The sequence below is a fragment of the Rhinopithecus bieti genome, unplaced genomic scaffold, assembly GCF_001698545.2.
Source record: "Rhinopithecus bieti isolate Rb0 unplaced genomic scaffold, ASM169854v2 scaffold_73599, whole genome shotgun sequence".
Lineage (NCBI taxonomy): Eukaryota > Metazoa > Chordata > Mammalia > Primates > Cercopithecidae > Rhinopithecus > Rhinopithecus bieti.
The window spans coordinates 120,945-138,644 of NW_016827349.1; the positions used below are offsets into that span (position 1 = coordinate 120,945).

The 17,700-nt window shown below is 46.5% G+C and overlaps 1 protein-coding gene across 4 annotated transcripts in view; it reads left to right on the plus strand.

Annotated features, from left to right (window-relative positions):
• Window positions 1-17,700, plus strand: part of PTPN3 (protein tyrosine phosphatase non-receptor type 3) — a 121,609-nt gene that overhangs the window by 86,026 nt on the left and 17,883 nt on the right. For all 4 annotated transcript variants that reach the window (XM_017863784.1, XM_017863785.1, XM_017863787.1 and 1 more), the window contains 5 exons: window positions 3,022-3,208; window positions 3,360-3,437; window positions 4,936-4,992; window positions 6,696-6,852; window positions 8,712-8,872. In XM_017863784.1, the coding sequence (XP_017719273.1) occupies window positions 3,022-3,208; window positions 3,360-3,437; window positions 4,936-4,992; window positions 6,696-6,852; window positions 8,712-8,872 (640 nt within the window). The remainder of the gene's footprint in view (window positions 1-3,021; window positions 3,209-3,359; window positions 3,438-4,935; window positions 4,993-6,695; window positions 6,853-8,711; window positions 8,873-17,700) is intronic.

Genomic DNA, 17,700 nt, shown 5'->3' on the forward strand with positions numbered 1-17,700 from the left:
TGTGTCTACTAAAAATACAAAAAGTACAAAAAAAAAAAAAAACCAGGCATGGTAGTGGGCGCCTGTAGTCCCAGGTACACAGGAGGCTGAGGCAGGAGAATGGCGTGAACCCAGGAGTGGAGTTTGCAGTGAGCCGAGACCGCGCCACTGCACTCCAGCTTGAGCGACAGAGCGAGACTCTTGTCTCAAAAAAGAAAAAGAAAAATAGGTTGGGGCATAAAATGACTTGGAATATAGTATTAGTACTAGCAGCAGTAGTAATAGTAGTAGTACTGTTGTCATTTAATACCATGGGCTGCTTTAGACAGACCATTGAGTTTTAAATCAAGAAAGAAAAATAGGGCTGGGGATGGTGGCTCACACCTGTAATCCCAGCACTTAGGGAGGCCAGTGCAGGAGGATTGCTTGAGACCAGGAGTTCTAGACCAGCCTAGGCAACACAGTGAGACCCTATGTCTACAAACAATTTTTAAAAGGCCAGGCTCCGTGGCTCACGCCTGCAGTCCCAGCACTTTGGGGCCAAGGCGGGTGGATCATGAGGTCAAGAGATCGAGACCATCCTGGCCAACATGGTAAAACCCCATCTCTACTAAAAATATAAAAAATTAGCCAAGCGTAGTGGCGGGCACCTGTAGTCCCAGTTACTCAGGAGGCTGAGGCTGGAGAATCACCTGAACCCAGGAGGCGGAGGTTGCAGTGAGCCGAGATTGCACCACTGCACTCCAGCCTGGTGACAGAGTGAGACTCCATCTCAAAAAAAAAAGAAATCAAAATTAGTTGGACATGGCGAATGCCTGTGGTCCCAGCTACTCAAGAGACCAAGATAGGAAGATCTCTTGAGTCAGGAGATCAAGGCTGCAGTGAGCTGTGGTCACGAAACGGCACTCCAGCCTGGGCAACAGAGCATTACCCTGTCTCAAAAGAAAAAAAAATGGCCGGGCGCGGTGGCTCAAGCCTGTAATCCCAGCACTTTGGGAGGCCGAGACGGGCGGATCACGAGGTCAGGAGATCGAGACCATCCTGGCTAACACGGTGAAATCCCGTCTCTACTAAAAATACAAAAAACTAGCCGGGCGAGGTGGCGGGCGCCTGTAGTCCGGAGGCTGAGGCAGGAGAATGGCGTAAAACCCAGGAGGCGGAGCTTGCAGTGAGCTGAGATCCAGCCACTGCACTCCAGCCCGGGCGAAAGAGCGAGACTCCGTCTCCAAAAAAAAAAAAAAAAAAAAATGGATCTGGGGTGTGGGGAGGGAGAGAGAGAGAGAGAGAGACAGAGGCAGAGACAGAGACAGACAGAATGAGAACTGGAAATACTCTTTTTAACTTGTTTTGTAACTGCCAAGCAGTTGCCCTTTCTGCCACTAGGTGATGCTCTTGTAAACAGTGAAACCTAGCAAAAATGCCATATTTGGGGGGAATTTTTTAAAACTTGCTTTTACATCAGTGAAAGTCATTCTTTTTCAATCTGAAAACTTGTGTACAACTTCAATTCCAAAATATTCTCTCTCTGAAATGTCTTCCCGTCCATAACACCCTACCCCCAACCAGCCACTTGGACACCATAAGGCCAGACTCTTGTCCTGCGTATAGCTGTGTTTCTCCATTGGTCTGTCACTGAATATTTTATTCAAATAGATTGTGATTATGAATCATTCTGTGTGAATATGATACAGATTTTATATTTAAATTAAGCTCATATAAACTCACTAGGAGAAAGAGAATCACCAATTCTATGAAAAATCCATGGATAAGGGATTGAAATAAAGGTCAAGAAAGAGGTGGTAGCAGCTGTCTTTTGTCGGGGTTTCACTGAATGACTTGGTCTCTGCACTTCTCCCCTCACTTCACTTTGGATGAGGTTAGGGTGGGGCAGAGTCTTAAGAATGTAGGAGAGCCCCACATTCATCAGCCCTGTAAGGTGTCTGTGCTGGGCCTGTGACTCCGGAAGGGGCTGGTGTGGGTGATGCAGAGACTCAAGGGTCCTGTCCTGTACAGTGACAGCAGGGTTGGTTAATCCCTGTGACCCTGAGGGGTTAGAAATGGGGGTCTTGGGAGTGGGCTCTGCATGGCCTGGAGAGGGAAGAAAGGCTCAGGACGCACATCGGTCAGGCTTCTGTCTGCTAAGTGAGGAGAAAGCCCCATGACCCTGGGCGAGTTACTCAGCCCCTCCTGACCTCAGTTTCTTCATCTGTGAACTGGGAGTTAGAACAAATGACCACAAAGGTCTGTTCAGTTCTCATCATCTGTAACTCTCTAAGACAGCGCTGTCCAGCAGGACTTCCTGCCGTGGTGGAATGTTCTCTAACTGCACTGTCTCATACGGGAGCCACTGGCCGCATGTGGCTAGTGAGCCTGTGAGGTGTGGCTGGTTTCTTGTCTTAAATTTATTTAAATTTGAGTAGCCACATGTGACTATTGGCTACCATACTGAACATTGCAGCTCCACAATACAGAAGAAACTATATTAGATAGAGGAAAATGAAACATCTCAGCGTGGCAGTTCATGGATGTCACAGGCAAATCATGCCAACTAGGAATAATATAAATTCTCCTGAATGCACATCAACAACAGTCCCGTTTCCTTTGAGGAGGCAAGAGTCCTATGAAGCAGAACCATCCGCAGAAATTAAGACAGAAGGAAAAAAGCTTTCAGAAGGGATGAGCCGTGCATCTGCATGAGCTTCCCTGGCAGAGCCTGGTTCAGTAATGAAACCACCAGAGTAGCTGGACACATTTCCCTTCACCCTTCTAAAGCAGCAGGGAAGGGAGCAGAGTTTTCAGCAGTTTCCAGATCCACCCTGCCTCCTATCCCTTTTCTCCAAAACCACGTGACAATGTCTAGGCCAGATGTGGGTAGGGGTGGTCAGTGCGCCCTGAGTGTACTCAAATCCTGCTGACAACCCATGCAGCTGAGGCTCCAGGGAAACATATAGCCCCCAGGTGCCAGGCCCCTACAGTCAGTAGTGTTTGCTCTAATAAAATAGTAACCCAGTTATTAATGTCTCCTCATTCCCCATGATGAAGGAGTCTATCTGAGAACAATCCAGCACAAAGCTACCGGACCCAGAAGTCATCCAGTTCTGTGTCTCCGTCTTCAAATGCTCCAGGCTCCTGCTCACCTGACGGCGTTGATCAGCAGTTCTTAGATGACTTCCACAGGGTGACCAAAGGGGGCTCCACCGAGGATACCAGCCAGTACTACTGTGACAAGGTGAGCGAGCACAGGCAGCCGGGTGACCCACCTGGCCAGGGCTTCCAGACCCTTTGTGGGCAGCTGAGTAGCTCTGACTAAATGAAAATATCTTATCACCAACTGCTGGAGAGAAATGTGATGTAAATGACCACTTTCAAACATTTTCCAGAATGATAATGGTGACGGCTACTTAGTCTTGATCCGTATCACACCAGATGAAGATGGAAAATTTGGATTTAATCTTAAGGTACGTTGTGTATTTATAAAGGAAGTTTTGTGCTGTGAAGCAGTCTTTCGGTGAGTTTTTAATTTGCATTAGAAATATGCTGCATTCCTGAGCTGCGTAAGGAAATTGGTTCAACCCTCAGAATTGAGAGTTGGGGAGTTTTTTTGTTTTTGTTTGGTTTGAGTTTTTTTGCCTTTTCTTTTTTTTTTTTTTTTGAGAAAAAACTCACTCTATCGCCCAAACCTAGAGTGCAGTGGCACGATCTCAGCTCACTGCAGCGCCGACCTCCCCAGGCTCAGGTGATCCTCCCACCTCAGCTAGGGCTATAGGAATGCACCACCATACCCAGCTAATATTTTTCATATTTTTTGTAGAGATGGGGTTTCACCATGTTGTCCAAGCTGATCTCAAACTCCTGGCCTCAAGCAGTCTACTCAGTTTGGCCTTCCAAAGTGCTGGGATTACAGGCGTGAACCACCGTGCCCAGCCTAGAATTGAGAGGTTTTTTTTAATGTGGCCTTAACAGCTGTCAAAGGCCAAGTGCGGCTCTGTGCCTGGCATTGGCTATGCACTAGATTCATAGCACCTTCTTAAGTTCTGATAATAAGTGGTAAGGTCAGTATTTTTAAACCCATTTTGCAAATGAATACTGAGGTTCCAAGAGATGAGGGCACACACTTGGCAAACAGATCTACCCACTTCAGGAATGCTATTAAGAGAACCCCTCAGCATTGCTGAAGCTGATAAGAGAAAACAATTCAAGTTCAACCTGCAGGGTCACCACTCTCCTCCAGGCACATTTAAGCAGGATCTGCAAACTAAACCCATAGGCCAAATCCCATCTGTTTCTGGAACTAGTTTTTTTGGTAACAGCCACACCTATTTGTTTACTGGTGGGTTAATGACTGCAGAGTTGAGCAGTTGCATCAGAGCCCTCACTCCCACAAAGCCTCTCTGGCTCTTTATAGAAAACGTGTACTCACCCCTGCTCTAGGACGAAGGGAAGGCAGGTGGTCCCCTACCCCCCAGCTGCCATCGTGCACACCCTCATCTGCCCCAGCAGCTGTGTTGAGGACCAGCGCTCACAGCCAGATGCGCTCACAGGTGCACCCCTTTCCCAGGCCTTGCTCACCTCTGCTGAAAGCCCCCTTTTCTAGCAGCACTCGGAAGATATGCTGTGGAGTCCCTCTCCTGGGGGCGTCTGTGTTTTTAAGGAGGAGCTTGCTCTCTCTGAGTGCATCTTTTCGTTCATGAACTGTGGGGATGGCAGAGGAAGGCTTCTGAACAGTCCTGGTCAGCCCACTGGATCCAGAGGGGTCAGGAATTTGTTCCATATTTCTGAAATGACGTGTGATTCTAATCAGTCATAGTGAAGTTTGAAGCCTTGCTGTACCAAAGACTCACATTTATTGGTACCTCCATGTTGTTGATGCTGTGAGCCACTCCAGTGTTTGTTTTTTTTTTAACTTAAAAAACTTTGTTTTTTTTTTTTTTTTTTTTTACTTTAAAATGTTTACAGGGAGGAGTGGATCAAAAGATGCCTCTTGTAGTATCAAGGATAAACCCAGAGTCACCTGTAAGTAAATACATTCCATGTTATTCCCCGTGTTTGTTTGTTCTCCCCTAATTCTAACAGGTTTCTGTTTCTGTGTCCCATTTCTTTTTTTGCCAGAGTAAAGAACGTGCTTAGATACACATCACCATGTTTTCTAGAACCTTGCTGCTCACTGTGCTCTTTGAAGCCATAGCACCCATGTTACCTGGGACCTCATTAGAAATGCAGACTCTCTGGCCCCAGCTTAGGCCTGCTGAACCGTAATCTGCATTTTTAACAAGAGCCTTGAGTGGTTGGTGTGCACATTACATTTTCGGAAGTCTTTTTCAAGAGAAGGAAACGTAGGCAGTCTGCTGTTCTGCTCACTCTAAGTGGGCATGTGGACCCTGTGGCTCTTCTCACTGTCTTTCCACCAGTGCCCCTCTCATCCTCTGTTTAGGCCTCCTAAGAAGAGCATTTGCTTTGTTTTTCTTTCAAATTTATTTTATTGTTTTTAGGCCAGACATAGTGGCTCACACCTGTAATCCCAGCACTTTGGGAGGCCGAGGCGGGTGAATCACTTGAGGCCAGGAGTTTGAGACCAGCCTGCCTGGCCAACAGGGTGAAACCCCGTCTCTACAAAAAATACGAAAAGTATCTGGGCGTGGTGGCGCACAGGTGTGATCCCAGCTACTCGGGAGGCTGAGGCAGGAGAATTCCTTGAACCCAGGAGGCAGAGGTTGCAGTGAGCTGAGATCACGCTGCTGCAGTCCAGTCTGGGCAACAGAGTGAGACTCTGTCTCAAAAATAAAATAAAATAAAATAAATTGGATTGTTTTAAAAATAATAATAAGTAATTTTTTCCTTCAGTTTTTTTGTTGTGCATACTCAAGGTGTACAACATGATGTCTTGTTATGCTTATAGTACTGCAGTCAAACAAATTAACATGTTCATCACTTTCCATAGTTAACCCTTCTTTTCTTTTTTAAGAGACAGGGTCTCACTCTGTTGCCCAGGCTGGAATGCAATGGTGCGATCACTGCAGCCTCAAACTAGGCTCAGGCGATCCTCCTGCCTCAGCCTCCCAAGTAGCTGGGACCACAGGTGTGTGCCACCTCACCTGGCCCCACAGTTACCTTTAATCATCTGCTTTTTTAAAGCAGTAGGAGTCACTGTGCCTCCTTACAGTGAACCATGTTGGGATTACTCTGAGGTAGTCCTTAAGCTCTTGTCATTTAACTTTTGTTACTGTTTATGGTTTCTGTAAATTCAGAAGGCTTTCTTTCCTGTGCTGTTCAGTACTTTGCTTCTCTCCATAATGGTTTTTGCCTCTGCTGTGAAGCTTACAAAAGCTTTCACCTTTGCAAGACAGATAAATACTCACCTCTAGCTGGCAAATCATTTCCTAACAGTACATCTAGGAAACAAAAGGCTGGAAATGGTATAGTTATATTATAATAAGTGAAGGTTGACTACCACAGAGAAATGGCATCAGCAGTTTTTATAGCCTTATTCTGAAATGTTTTATAACTTATATTCTGAGCAGTACTTCTTTATATCATGCAACCAACTACCATGTCCATATAGCAGTAGATGTATTATAAAAATAATGACAGTACTACCCGAGGGAGAGAAGGCAAACTTGATCGTGGTCTCAGGTGTCTGGGAGCAGAGCGAGTCAGCGTTCTTCCCCCGAGGACTGTGTTATGGTAACGGGAGAAATTCGCTTTTCCCCTCCACCCAGGCGGACACCTGCATTCCTAAGCTGAACGAAGGGGATCAAATCGTGTTAATCAATGGCCGGGACATCTCAGAACACACGCATGACCAAGTGGTGATGTTCATCAAAGCCAGCCGGGAGTCCCACTCACGGGAGCTGGCCCTGGTGATCAGGAGAAGAGGTAATGGCCACCTGGGGGGCGGAGCCATAGGGACACTGCCCTAGCAAAGCCACGCCTACTCCAGCCCTTTATCTGCTCTTGAAAATGTTGAGTTTGTAGCCAACATTTGAAAATCAAGAATCTTCAGGTAATAACCCAATGTTTGGCTTCTCACTTGAAAAGTGTGAAGATCTGCCCACATGAGCCTGTCCCCATGTGGCCAGTCTTCTGGAGGGAGGCAGCGCCCACCCACCCTCTTTATACAGGACATGAGCTCCTGGCTCCCAATTCCTCCCAGGCCCAGCGCAGCCCACGTCACGCACTCTCTAAGCGGCATGACCCTGCAGACATTTGCATTTTCAGCCCCTTCCCAAATGATCGGGTGATATTTTATTCATGCATGTTTGATTTTGTCCGGGAGGCAGTGAGGAGAGCAGGGCCTGACTGTCTCAGGTGATTCCTCACTCTGCCTCTGCTGGCTGGGGACCTTGCAGGAGTTACATAACCAGTCTGTGGTTCAGCTGGCTCAGGTGTGGAGGAGGACAGCAGTGGTCCTGACTTCACAGGGTTGTTGTGAAGATTAAATGGCACTTGGGGCCGGGCACAGTGGCTCGCACCTGTAATCCCAGCACTTTGGAAGGCCGAAGCAGTTGTATCACCCAAGGTCAGGAGTTCGAGACCAGCTTGACCAACATGGTGAAACCCCCATCTCTACCAAAAATACAATAGCCGGGTGTGGTGCCATGTGAGTATAGTCCCAGCTACTCAGGAGGCTGAGGCAGGAGAATCACTTGAATCCAGGAAGTGGAGGTTACAGTGGGCTAAGAGCGTGCCAATGCACTCCAGCCTGGGTGACAGAGCAAGACTCCATCTCAATCAAGCAATCAAGCAATCATTCAATGGCACTTAGACTGGAAAGTACCTGCATTGCTGCCTGATGGGAGCAGAGGTTTGAAGGACAGCCTCTACTGAGCATCACACTATTGTCTTTATAGTTGTTGCTATAAAATAATACGTCAAGTTCCTTGAACACCCTGCGCAACTGTAAAATACTGAAAGTAAATGAAGGTTGTGTCTGCAAAGCCCTGGCCCTGTGTCTCTGCCTTCCTCGCACATGTGGCTCACACCCCACACTGCTGCGCTCCTGCCTCGGCTCTGCTCCCACTACATCTCTCAGTTCAGAGCCACCAGGACCAGCTCTGACCCTACCTCCTCCGTGAGGCCTTATTGGATCTCTCCAGATCCTGTGCAAGGTGGGAGGTTGGTGGGGGGGTCCTAGCTTTGCTTTCACCTGTATTGAATTTAACATGAAGGGAGAATGTACACTAAAGAGGTAGGGCTGAAGCACAGAAGAGATGCTAGGACTACAGTATTTATGTGGGAGCCTCCCACATAGAAATGGCCCTGAGTTAAGGGATTGAGCTCTGAGGAATGATGGTGTCACAGGGAAAGCCTTTGACCTCACCCCCATGCCTGGGGAAATGCCCAGTTTTGGGAAGTAAATGAAAAAACCTGAGAAAGAAAGGGGAGTTGGGATGGGTAGAAGAATAACCAGGTCAGAAAGAGCAAGCAGAGACAATATGCTTTTTAAAAAACATTTTTTCCCTTTCCTTTACCTTTGACAAAAACCTCTGGGTGCTAAACATCATTATTTAAAACTAACCAGGAAGATTAGTATGTCATTTTGTGTAATTAATACGTATTGAATCGTTCGCCTAGAAGTAGTATCTTTGGTGAAAATGATTACCGTGTAGCTTAATCATTTAATAAGATGTTTTAAACCATCTGCATTCAGGTGTCATAGGTGTGATTTGTTTGAGGAAAACTGGTAAACCCGGGTGTTGCTGCACAAGTCAGATGCACTGTCTTATACGTTACAGCTGTCCGCTCATTTGCTGACTTCAAGTCTGAAGATGAACTGAACCAGCTTTTCCCCGAGGCCGTTTTCCCCATGTGTCCAGAGGGTGGGGACACTTTGGAGGGGTCCATGGCACAACTAAAGAAGGGCCTCGAAAGCGGGACGGTGCTGATCCAGTTTGAGGTAAGACCCTCTGGAGGCTGAATCCCAAGGCCTGGGCCACTGCCGTGTCACCTGTGAGGCCGCCCCTGCCTCTGAGCAGCAGAGGAAATGAGGCAGAGACACAAGCCCTCCTTTCCTCGGCCAACATGATTGTGTGTTTTGCAAACCAAAAACAGTCAACTGAGTCTCTGTGAGGACGGACAGGGTGAGGCCTGTGCTTGTCATGGATAACAGAGCACAGCAGGCAGCCCCACCTCAGGCTCAGAGCAGCAAGCAGGGATCAGGATGGCCACCCTCGCTGAACTCTGTCTCACCCTCTTATTCTAGTAACATTTGGTAGTCATGGAGAAACATGCCAGAAACTGAGGAGGAGGGACTCTGAGCGTATTTAGCTGCCAACACAAAAGCTCAAAACTCCCAGCAGTAGAAGGCAGTGGAGAGGCAGTTGTGGGTGAGCAGCCCAGGGTGGGTGAAGGAGCCAGCTCTCTGACCACCCCCAGCCGTGCACTGGAATTTGGAGCAATTAGTGTCATCCCATGAGGGCATAGTGTCTTGCCCTCCCAATTTGCCCAGAACCCTGTAAACACAAGAAACCAAACTCAAACGCCCGTCTTCCCCAGGGGAACCTGTGATCCATAGGATTCAGGCTGTTGACAAAGGTACACACAGACATTTTTTATAAAACCAAAGAAAACCAAAGGAGACTCAGCTTTTAAGCCAGTTTTACTGATAAAAACAGAATTAAAATAGAATGTGTTCATCTTCCAAATTTATTTTCTTATTTTTATTTTTTAAATATGTTGTTGTTGTTGTTGTTTAAAATAGGGACAGGGTCTCACTATGTTGCCCAGGCCGGTCGTGAACTCCTGGACCCAAGCAGTCCTCCTGCCTCGGCCTTCCAAAATGCTGAAGTTACAGGCGTGAGCCACCACACCCAGCCCATCTCCCAAATTTATTTAAAAGTAGAAGAAAACAGAGTAATTCCTGTAATAAAAGAACACCAAAAAGCATAAAATAGGTCAACAAAAGAAAATAGATCATCATTAGAAATAACAGTCTGGGTTCATAAATTCAGGAAGAGAGTCTCACATGGGACTCAAGAACAGAAATCAACAATGCATTATTTATTAGAAAACCACATAAAGGAAAAAGAAGCAAAACCCGGACATTTGTGAAATGTGTGTGACTGCAGAGTAATTGGGGAAGGCTTGAGTGATAGGAATGTTGAAAACGAAGGAATACAAAGCAGAGAGCTGTGAGTGAAAGGTTGATTTTATGATGCATGTGAAAATACATTAAAGCAATGTGTATTGAACAGTGTAGAAAGCAAAAATCCACAAGCCAGAAGGTAAAAGTGACTGACTTCCCCCCCAAAAAACAATCAGCAGGGAATTAATTAATTAATGTATTTCTTTATTTAGAGACAGGGTCTCTGTCACCCAGGTTGGAGTGCAGTTCTGCCATCTTGGCTCACTGTTGCCTCCACCTCCCAGGCTCAAGTGATCCTCCTACCTCAGCCTCCTGAGCAGCTGGGACTACAGGCATGCACCACCACTCCTCGCTAATTTGTTTTGTATTATTCTTTTGTAGAGATGCAGTTTTGCCATGTTGCCCAGACTGGTCTCAAACTCCTGGGCTGAAGCAAGCCACCTGCCTTGGCCCCCCAGAGTGCTAGGATTACAGGCATGAGCCACCACAACCAGCCATTTAAAATTTTTCATTAATCATCTTGACACAATATAAAACAAAAATTATGTACCTTATGGAAATGAAGTCTGGATAAAAGGGTAGTAACAATATAATTACTTGGGTAAAACTAATAGATATATTACTGAGTATTCTACAAAGGGAAATAGCCCTTTTTTTCAGTGGCCTACAGGAGGCTGTTCACGCTTTTGGTATAAAAAGAAGAAAATGTAGGCTGGGCGCGTTGGCTCACGCCTGTAATCCCAGCACTTTGGGAGGCCGAGGCGAGTGGATCACCTGAGGTCAGGAGTTCAAGACTAGCCTGGCCAGCATGGTGAAACCCGGTCTCTACTAAAAATACAAAAATTAGCTAGGCGTGGTGGTGGGCACCTGTAATCCTAGCTACTTAGGAGGCTGAGGCAGGGGAATCGCTTGAACCTGGGAGATGGAGGTTGCAGTGAGCCAAGATCAGCCTGGGCGACAGAGCAAGACTCCATCTCAAAAAAAAAAAAAGAAGAAGGAGGAGGAAGTATAGAGGTTATCTTCTCTGCTTTCCCTTTCAAAGTAGTTCACATTTTGAGCAGTAAAGCTCATTCATATTTTTACACACTCCAAAATTGAAACAAGTAAGAACTTAAAAGCCAGTCACACAGTGCATATCGATTTTTTGGTATTAGAGAGTACAAGAAAGGTGGTGCGAAGTCATTTGTTTATTGATTTAGCGAATGTGTCTTGGGTATTTCCCCTGGATCAGGAACCTGATGAGGGAAGGAGAGGGGGATTTCTGGCCCCAAGGAGTTGACAGTCTAATTTTAGTGTATTTGAGGAGATATGTGTCCCAGAAACAGCTGAAGACCAAGACAGGGTAAGATGTTATTATACATAATGTATGTTCTGCAGCAACTGGAGGTCAGAGGACTACAGGAGATCCCTGGAGTGAGATGTGGGATTAATAAAGGGGTGGATAGGATTAAGTGTTGCGGGGAGGGAGCGTATTGCAGGAAAATGTCAGCCCAAACGCAGACAAAGCTCATGGGGGTATCAGGTAGCATAAAGAGACAAGCCCACCCGGGTTGACAAGTGCAGGTCCTGGGCGATGCATCCAGGTGATGACCGTCTTTCAGCCCCAGGAGAACTGGTTCCAGTTTATCAGATAGTCCACAAGGAGGCGTTGTGGGCTCTCACTGAGGAAAACCCAAAGGCTGGTGTTTCCGGTGTTCGCGAAGCCTCCTTCACGCAGGTGGCTCCAGTTCGAGGTGTGTTTTACGTATGGGAATCCCGCAGTGATTTCCCTTGAAAAGTGTTCAACTTTTTGAAGTTTTCAAAGGCATTAGAGATAAATACCCACTCTGTCCCCTACCTGTGTTTCTGAAAGGGTGACCGTCCGACCACTCGTAGGGAGATCACCTGGGGAGTTTATTAAATCAAGTCCCCACCCAAAGCTAGTGGATCGGCCGCACCAGGATGGGACCCAGATACTGGTACTTTTGACAAGATCAGCACCTGTTTTGATGCACACGCTGTTCCAGAGGAGAGACCCAACCGGAACCACTGGCCCCCCGCTGTGCATCCAAGGCCTTGTCTTTGGAGGGTAGGGTTGGATGGCAGCATAAGAAACAGAGAATGTACGCATTTTAGGGTTGCGTTTTAGTGTGTACACGTTTCCTTCATTTTTGTCTATACACTTCCTCAAGTAGGAAATTCAAGTAGGAAACCCTTCTTTTTAATCAAATCATTTGCAGAATTCCAAAATACAGAACAGATGAAAGCAGGTCTGCTCTGTGACCTGCGATGGAGCCAGTAGGGTCCTCAAAGCCCAGCCTCTTCAGTCTTCCCTCACTGGCCCCCAGAGCACCCTAGACTAGACAGACCGTCATGTGAAAACCACTGTTACAGGTGCGAGACAGGTTTCTTACAGAGCAGCCAGAGGAGAGGCATAGAAAAGGAAACTAGATAAAATGGGAAACTAATAGGAAAGGAAAGCTTTCATGAGCACTTACCATGTGCCACGGACTTTAAAGGATATCACCTTATGTAGTTCTCACAAGAGCCCTGTATAGATACTGTCATTATCCCAGTTGTGGGCATGAGGGAACACAGTCTTGGACAGGTTAAGCGACCTCTTCAAGGTCTCACAGTAAATGTCAAAGGCTGATTGGAACCCAGGCAGGCCAACTCAAGAGCTGGTTCTTAGCCACTCTACAATAACCTTTGAAAACGACTACATGCTATTGATATGTGAGTTGTTTTTTAGAATAATAGAACATCTGACCTAGAAAATATCTGAGAGGCTGCTGGCCAGGCGCGGTGGCTCACGCCTGTAATCCCAGCACTCTAGGCGGCCGAGGCGGGCAGATCACGAGGTCAGGAGATCGAGACCATCCTGGCTAACACGGTGAAACCCCGTCTCTACTAAAAATACAAAAAAAATTAGCCAGGCATGGTGGCGGGCGCCTGTAGTCCCAGCTACTCAGGAGGTTGAGGCAGGAGAATGGCGTGATCCCAGGAGGCGGAGCTTACAGTGAGCCGAGATTGTGTCACTGCGCTCCAGCCTGGGCGACAGAGCAAGACTCTGTCTCGAAAAAGTATATATATACACATATATACACATATATATATGTATATATCTCTAAGAGACTGTCTCCCTACACGGAACCAGACAGATTTTAAATCCTGACTCTACCCTCACTTCCTATGTGGCCTTAGGCATGTCCCCTAACCTCTGTGGCCTCTGTTTCTCCATCTATAAATTGGGTATCTTGTGAGTTCATTTAATAATTAGATGAGATAAATACTTAATGTGTTATCTGGTATGTGGTCAAAGTGCCATAAAAAGTAACAACTATTATTATTTATAAATAAAGGGAGGCTCCAAGAGTCTGTAGAACATGCCCAAAGTCTGCATAAGAGGTGGTCACTGGCCGGCCATGGGGGCTCATGCCTCTAGTCCCAGCACTTTGGGAGGCCAAAACAGGGGGATCACTTGAGGCCAGGAGTTTGAGACCAACCTGGGCAACATAACAAGACCTCATCTCTACTAAATATAAAAAAATTAGCCAGCCGTGGTGGAACACACCTGTGGTCCCAGCTACTCGGGTGGCTGAGGTGAGAGGATCACTTGAGCCTGGGAAGTTGAGGGTGCAGTGAGATGTGTTGGCACCAATGCACTCCAGCCGGGGTAACAGAGCTAAAAAAAAAAAAATTAACTGTGTTGCGCTGGGTTTGGAGGTCTGGGTCATCTAGTCCTGGTGTTCTGATTCTCTGCCTCCTCCAGCGTGGTTGGCAGGTGGGCATCCTGGCCAATGGGGGCGTACACTGGGCAGGAGTAGGAAGAGGAAGGGGCTGTTCCCCAACAGGGCCCACCGCAGGTGTCCACACCACACACTCCACGACACCGAAGACCTGCCCTGGGGTAGCCTTAAATCCCTCCTGCGAGAGCTGGTTTCTATCAGCGCTTACTTTGGAGCATTTTCTTTTTTTTTTTTTCATGAAGGGAATTCCCCAGTCCTTCCTGTGGTTTTCAGTAAACAATCACAAGTGTGTTCCAGAAAGCATTTGGTCCCAGCTGTCATAAAATCACACTTAATAATTAGCATTTCTATAGCACTTTGGAGCCTACCAAGTGTGGTGCACATATGTTGTCTCTGTTGACTCTCACAACAGTTCTGTGAAGTCAACATGGCCAGCATGATTAGGATCACCCTTTTATAGATGGAGAAAGTGAGAATCAGAGAGGCTGAGGGATTTACCCAGTGGCACACAACTAGTCAGAGCCACGATTAGAATACGTGTTAAATATCTAGGCTAGGCATAGTTGCTCATGCCTGTAATACCAACACTTTGGGAGGCTGAGGCGGGAGGATTGCTGGAGCCTGGGAGGTTGAGGCTACAGTGAGCCATGGTCATCCCACCGCACTCCAGCCTGGGCTGCAACGGAGCAAGACCCTGTCTCAGAAAATAAAAATTGAACTTACTGGTAGCAACTCACCATTGCTGAGTGTACCCAGCCCTCACCCTGTCCTCCAACTTTAGCCATTCCCTTTGGTAGCCACACTGTATGAGCTTCATCAATGGGAGCAGTTTGGTGGAATTTTTGTTTGGCCCCAAACTGTGTAAATACTCTTTGTGTAGCCAAGGTAGGGTGTTCCTCTTTCTCTTATGTAAAGGAGCAGAATTGAGGTACCCACTGACCCCAGAATTACCACTTCCAGGAAGTTCTTGTTTTTGTTTGTTCCCAAGAAAAACTTGCAGCTTAATCTGCATGTTCCCTGAGTTGAAGTGCTCATTTAAGCAAAGGACAGGATCTGCATTTGGTACAGACTTTCCTGGATAAAAGCTAAGTGATGATGCTAACCTGTCCTTTATTTGAGAACCAGCTTCCCAGCAACAAAGGATCCCATCGTCCATTTTTATCTGGTGACCAGGTGACTCACAGCTTCCCTGCCTCCTGGCCCACGGTTAGTTAAGACCTCGAAAATGAGGAACACCACAAGAGAATGCCTGCATTCCCCAGTTGATGGATTACAGCAGTGGCTACAAGAGACCACCAAAGGTCATATTCAAACTCAGATACCCGGCCCCTCCACTTCAGCATCTACCATCTTCACCAAAACCAGAAACCATCTTTTTTCTTCTGACCCCTATTTTTACTTTACTCACTCCTACATTGCCCATTATAGAAGATAGCCATTAATGTCAAAACAAGTGACTCACTGGCTCCTGTGATAATTATAAAAGGTCCATTTGGAAGGGCAGAGGTAGTTGAAAACTTTATGAGAGGTTTAAATTGACACCTGTAGAAATTAATGAGAGCAATTATATCTTCAAGATTAGAACCCTTCAGACCGAGTCTCATTCTGTGGCCCAGGCAGGAGGGCAGCGGTGTGTGATCTTGGCTCACTGCAGCCTCTGCCTCCCACATTCAAGTGATTCTCGTGCCTCAGCTTCCTGAGTAGCTAGGAATTCAGGCCTGTGCCACCATGCCCAGCTAATTTTTGTATTTTAAGTAGAGATGGGGTTTCACCATGTTGGCCAAGTTAGTCTAGATCCCTGGTCTCAAGGGATCTGCCCATCTTGGCCCCCCAAAGTGCTCGGATTACAGGCATGATCCACCATGCCCGACCCAAAAGATTGCATTTGCATTTTTAAAAACAGTTTTCCAAATAGTTTCTGTTTTTTTGTTTTTTTTTTTGTTTTTTTTAAGGAAAGAAAACATCATCAGTATAATGTGTCTGGGATACATAGAGCAAACTGGGGGCTTTGGAATGACCATGTGGGCAGCTTTTACATTTCAAGTGCCAGTGACCCACCTAAAGGAAGTGCTGCCATAACTTACTGTTGTGTATCTATCTGAAAGGGGCCCTGCAAGAATACTTGCTAGTTTTGCCAGCAGTAGAATCTGCAGCTGGGACTGTGCGTGGAAAGGGGGACTATGGAAGGTCCCAAAATTACTAGCAACAATTTCAATTCAGCAAACCTTTCTGGGAAGGTAGGTAGAGGCCTCAAGACCCCGCTGGATGGTTTCTTTTGCCCTCTGGCTGGGTCAGATACAAAGGAAAAGGGATGTCCCAGTGTGGATGAGCTACCCGTGAGTAGTGAACTGTTAATTTGTCAACCAAGTGGTACTAGGAAAACAACCCCTTGGGGTGGGCCTTTAGTAAAAAACGAGTTACCCTCAGCTTAGTTATAGGGCACTGTGTCTAAGAAAGCTGAAATTGCTTTGAAATTTTCTTGGCATGCTTTATTCACATGGTTGGCACTCATTTTTGAAAGCAGCAGATCCCATTATTCCTTCACGCTACAAATTTTGATTGAGCACCTACTATGTGCCAGGCACAATGCTGGCTTGGGGTTTATGGCAGTGAACAAATGAGATTCCTGCCTCCGTAAAGATAATGCCATAGTGGCTGATACAACAAACAGCCGTTTTGAAACTTGGTTCCTAGGAGTCGGCTCTGGGTTTTTGTGAAGGGCATGAAAGGCAATCTGCTTCTGCCCTTTGCTGTCTCCTTGCCCATGGTTTCCTTGATTTCCAGCGCCCTTTTTTTTCCTGTCCTTTTCCATTTTTCTTCCCCCTTCTTGGGTTCTCAGCCTTCAGGAATTCCCCTTTTTCTGTTCATAGAGTTGACGGAGTGCTTGCTTCCACTGTGCAGGGCCTTGCCGGCATCCTCTGGTTAGAGCCAGTTGGGTGTGTGAAGCTCTCATCTGAGGGATGTGACTAGGCTGCACGCCTTTGGTTGAGCGAGATTAGAGTCACTTGATGCCTTCTCTAATGTTATAGTAGATGACTTGTTCTAAGAAGAAATATTTAAGCCAAAAAAAACCATCCATCGCACCCCTACCACACTGGAGAGCATCTGCTCCCACCATTCAAATTTTTTGTCTTTTGGAGGCCAGAGCTGGTGATATTGATACTGTAATTTCAATACGGTTGTTCCTTAGCAACCCCTCTTAGCCGATCTTTTTATAATTTACCTTTAATTTCAGAGCTTCTTATAACTAGACTCTGATAGAATGAGAACAAAGCATTTTAGGACATAAAAATTAATAATTTTTCATAAAATTCCATGGTTTTGTCATTCTATATCCCTGTGACTCTGCCTCTCAGCCTCCTGGTGGCTCCCATCCTAGGACAGAATCTAAGGAATCTGCAGCCAGGAGCTGTTATCTGCCTCACACTCCTTCAGCCCAGGAATAACCAAAGCAAATTGTTGTTTTTCCAATGAATTGGAAAATGAAAGAAGAATGAAGATTCTCTTAAAAGCCACGTCTCATACTCTGGCCAATATCACAAAGCCTTAACTCATTCCGTTTCATCCCTGACCCTTCCAGAAAGACATATGTGTTTACTATCACTTTCCACTCTGTCCCTCTGCCTTCTCAGAGCGATATTTCATAACCAGGCTGCCAAGCAGCCCACAGGGCCTGGAGAAGAATCGATAAATTTTAGGAACTTGAGGCCAGGCGTGGTGGCTCACAGCTGTAATCCCAGCACTTTGGGAGGCCGAGACCGGTGGCTTGCTTGAGCGCAGAAGTTCAAGACCAGCCTGGGCAACATGGTAAAAACCTGTCTCTACTAAAAATACTAAAATTACCTGGGCATGGTGGCGCACACCTGTATACAGATCCCAGCTACTCGGGAGGCTGAGGCAGGAGAATTGCTT